Genomic DNA, 1069 nt, shown 5'->3' with positions numbered 1-1069 from the left:
CGACCCCGAGAGAGGGTTCAGGCTGGAGGCGGAGCGCGCGTGCTCCTGGGACGGCGCTCCCTGAGCTCCCCTTCCCCACGTCTGTGTTTGTGGACAGACAAATGAGTAAGGAACAGTGCAGGAGCGCGCGCGCGAGACGCGGGGGTGTCGGGAGGGAGAGGCGGCGGTAGGCCGAGGGCGGCGCCGGCGGGTCAAGCCCCTCGGCGCCCGGGTCAGCCCGCGTCCTCCCCGCAGAGACGCTCCCGGCGCCGGAGCTCTCGGCCGAGCCCGAGGCTCTGCGGCCCGCGCCCGGCGCGTCCGTGCAGCTGCGGTGCCTGGGGCCCCGGGCCGGCCTGCGCTTCGCCCTGATGCGCGAGGACCACGGCCAGCGCCACGTGCGCAGTGTCCTGAGCCCCGCGGGCACCGAGGCCCGCTTTGAGCTGCGCGACGTCTCGGGGGCGGACTCGGGCAACTACAGCTGCGCCTACGTGGACACTGCGCCCCCCTTCGCGGGCTCGGCGCCCAGCGCGCCCTTGGAGCTCCGCGTGGACGGTGAGCGGCCCGGGCCCGCGGGCGGAGCAGGGTGCGGAAGGGAAGCGCTCGGGGCTTCGCACCCGCGGGACCCTGGCGGCGGGGGTCCCACACGCGCCTCGCATCTGGCTCACTTCCCACGCTCGCCGCCCGCAGCCCGGTTCCCTGGGCGCGTCCTTCCTCCGCCTCCCGCGTCCTGGGGTCCCGAGCGCCAAGTGCTGGGAGACCTCGGGGAAGCCCCGGATCAGGCCCGGGTCTAGGGACCGTGCAGTGTCCTGGGGAAGGGGGTGACGCGGCGCACGATAGGAGGAGCCGTGTGTGCCCGGGACGGGGAGAGGGAAGACAGGCGTGTGAGAACAGGGCAGCAGCCTGGCGGAGGCCTGGGGGGAGGGGGAGGCAGGGAGGCAGGGGACGGGTGTGCGGGGCGGGTGTCGGGGGCGTTGGAGGGTAGGCGGCGGCTGCTGCCTGAGGGCGGGCCTCGCGTGACTGAGCCGCCTGCTCCTCCCAGGGCCGCCTCCCAGGCCCCAGCTCAGGCCCCTGTGGAGCGGGGCGGTGACTC

The 1069-nt window shown here is 75.4% G+C and overlaps 1 protein-coding gene across 1 annotated transcript; it reads left to right on the top strand.

The window, feature by feature from the left end:
• Window positions 1-6: 6 nt before the first annotated feature.
• Window positions 7-1063, top strand: LOC144219052 (alpha-1B-glycoprotein-like; the record flags this gene model as incomplete). The annotated part of the gene is made up of 3 exons (XM_077749036.1): window positions 7-105; window positions 235-531; window positions 1019-1063. Coding segments are annotated over exons 1-3 (346 nt in total), but the record flags the coding sequence as incomplete, so codon positions are not given.
• Window positions 1064-1069: the final 6 nt, after the last annotated feature.

Source organism: Crocuta crocuta, unplaced genomic scaffold, assembly GCF_008692635.1.
Source record: "Crocuta crocuta isolate KB4526 unplaced genomic scaffold, BGI_CrCroc_1.0 C28389761, whole genome shotgun sequence".
Taxonomy (NCBI): domain Eukaryota; kingdom Metazoa; phylum Chordata; class Mammalia; order Carnivora; family Hyaenidae; genus Crocuta; species Crocuta crocuta.
This window is presented reverse-complemented; position numbering and strand designations above follow the sequence as displayed.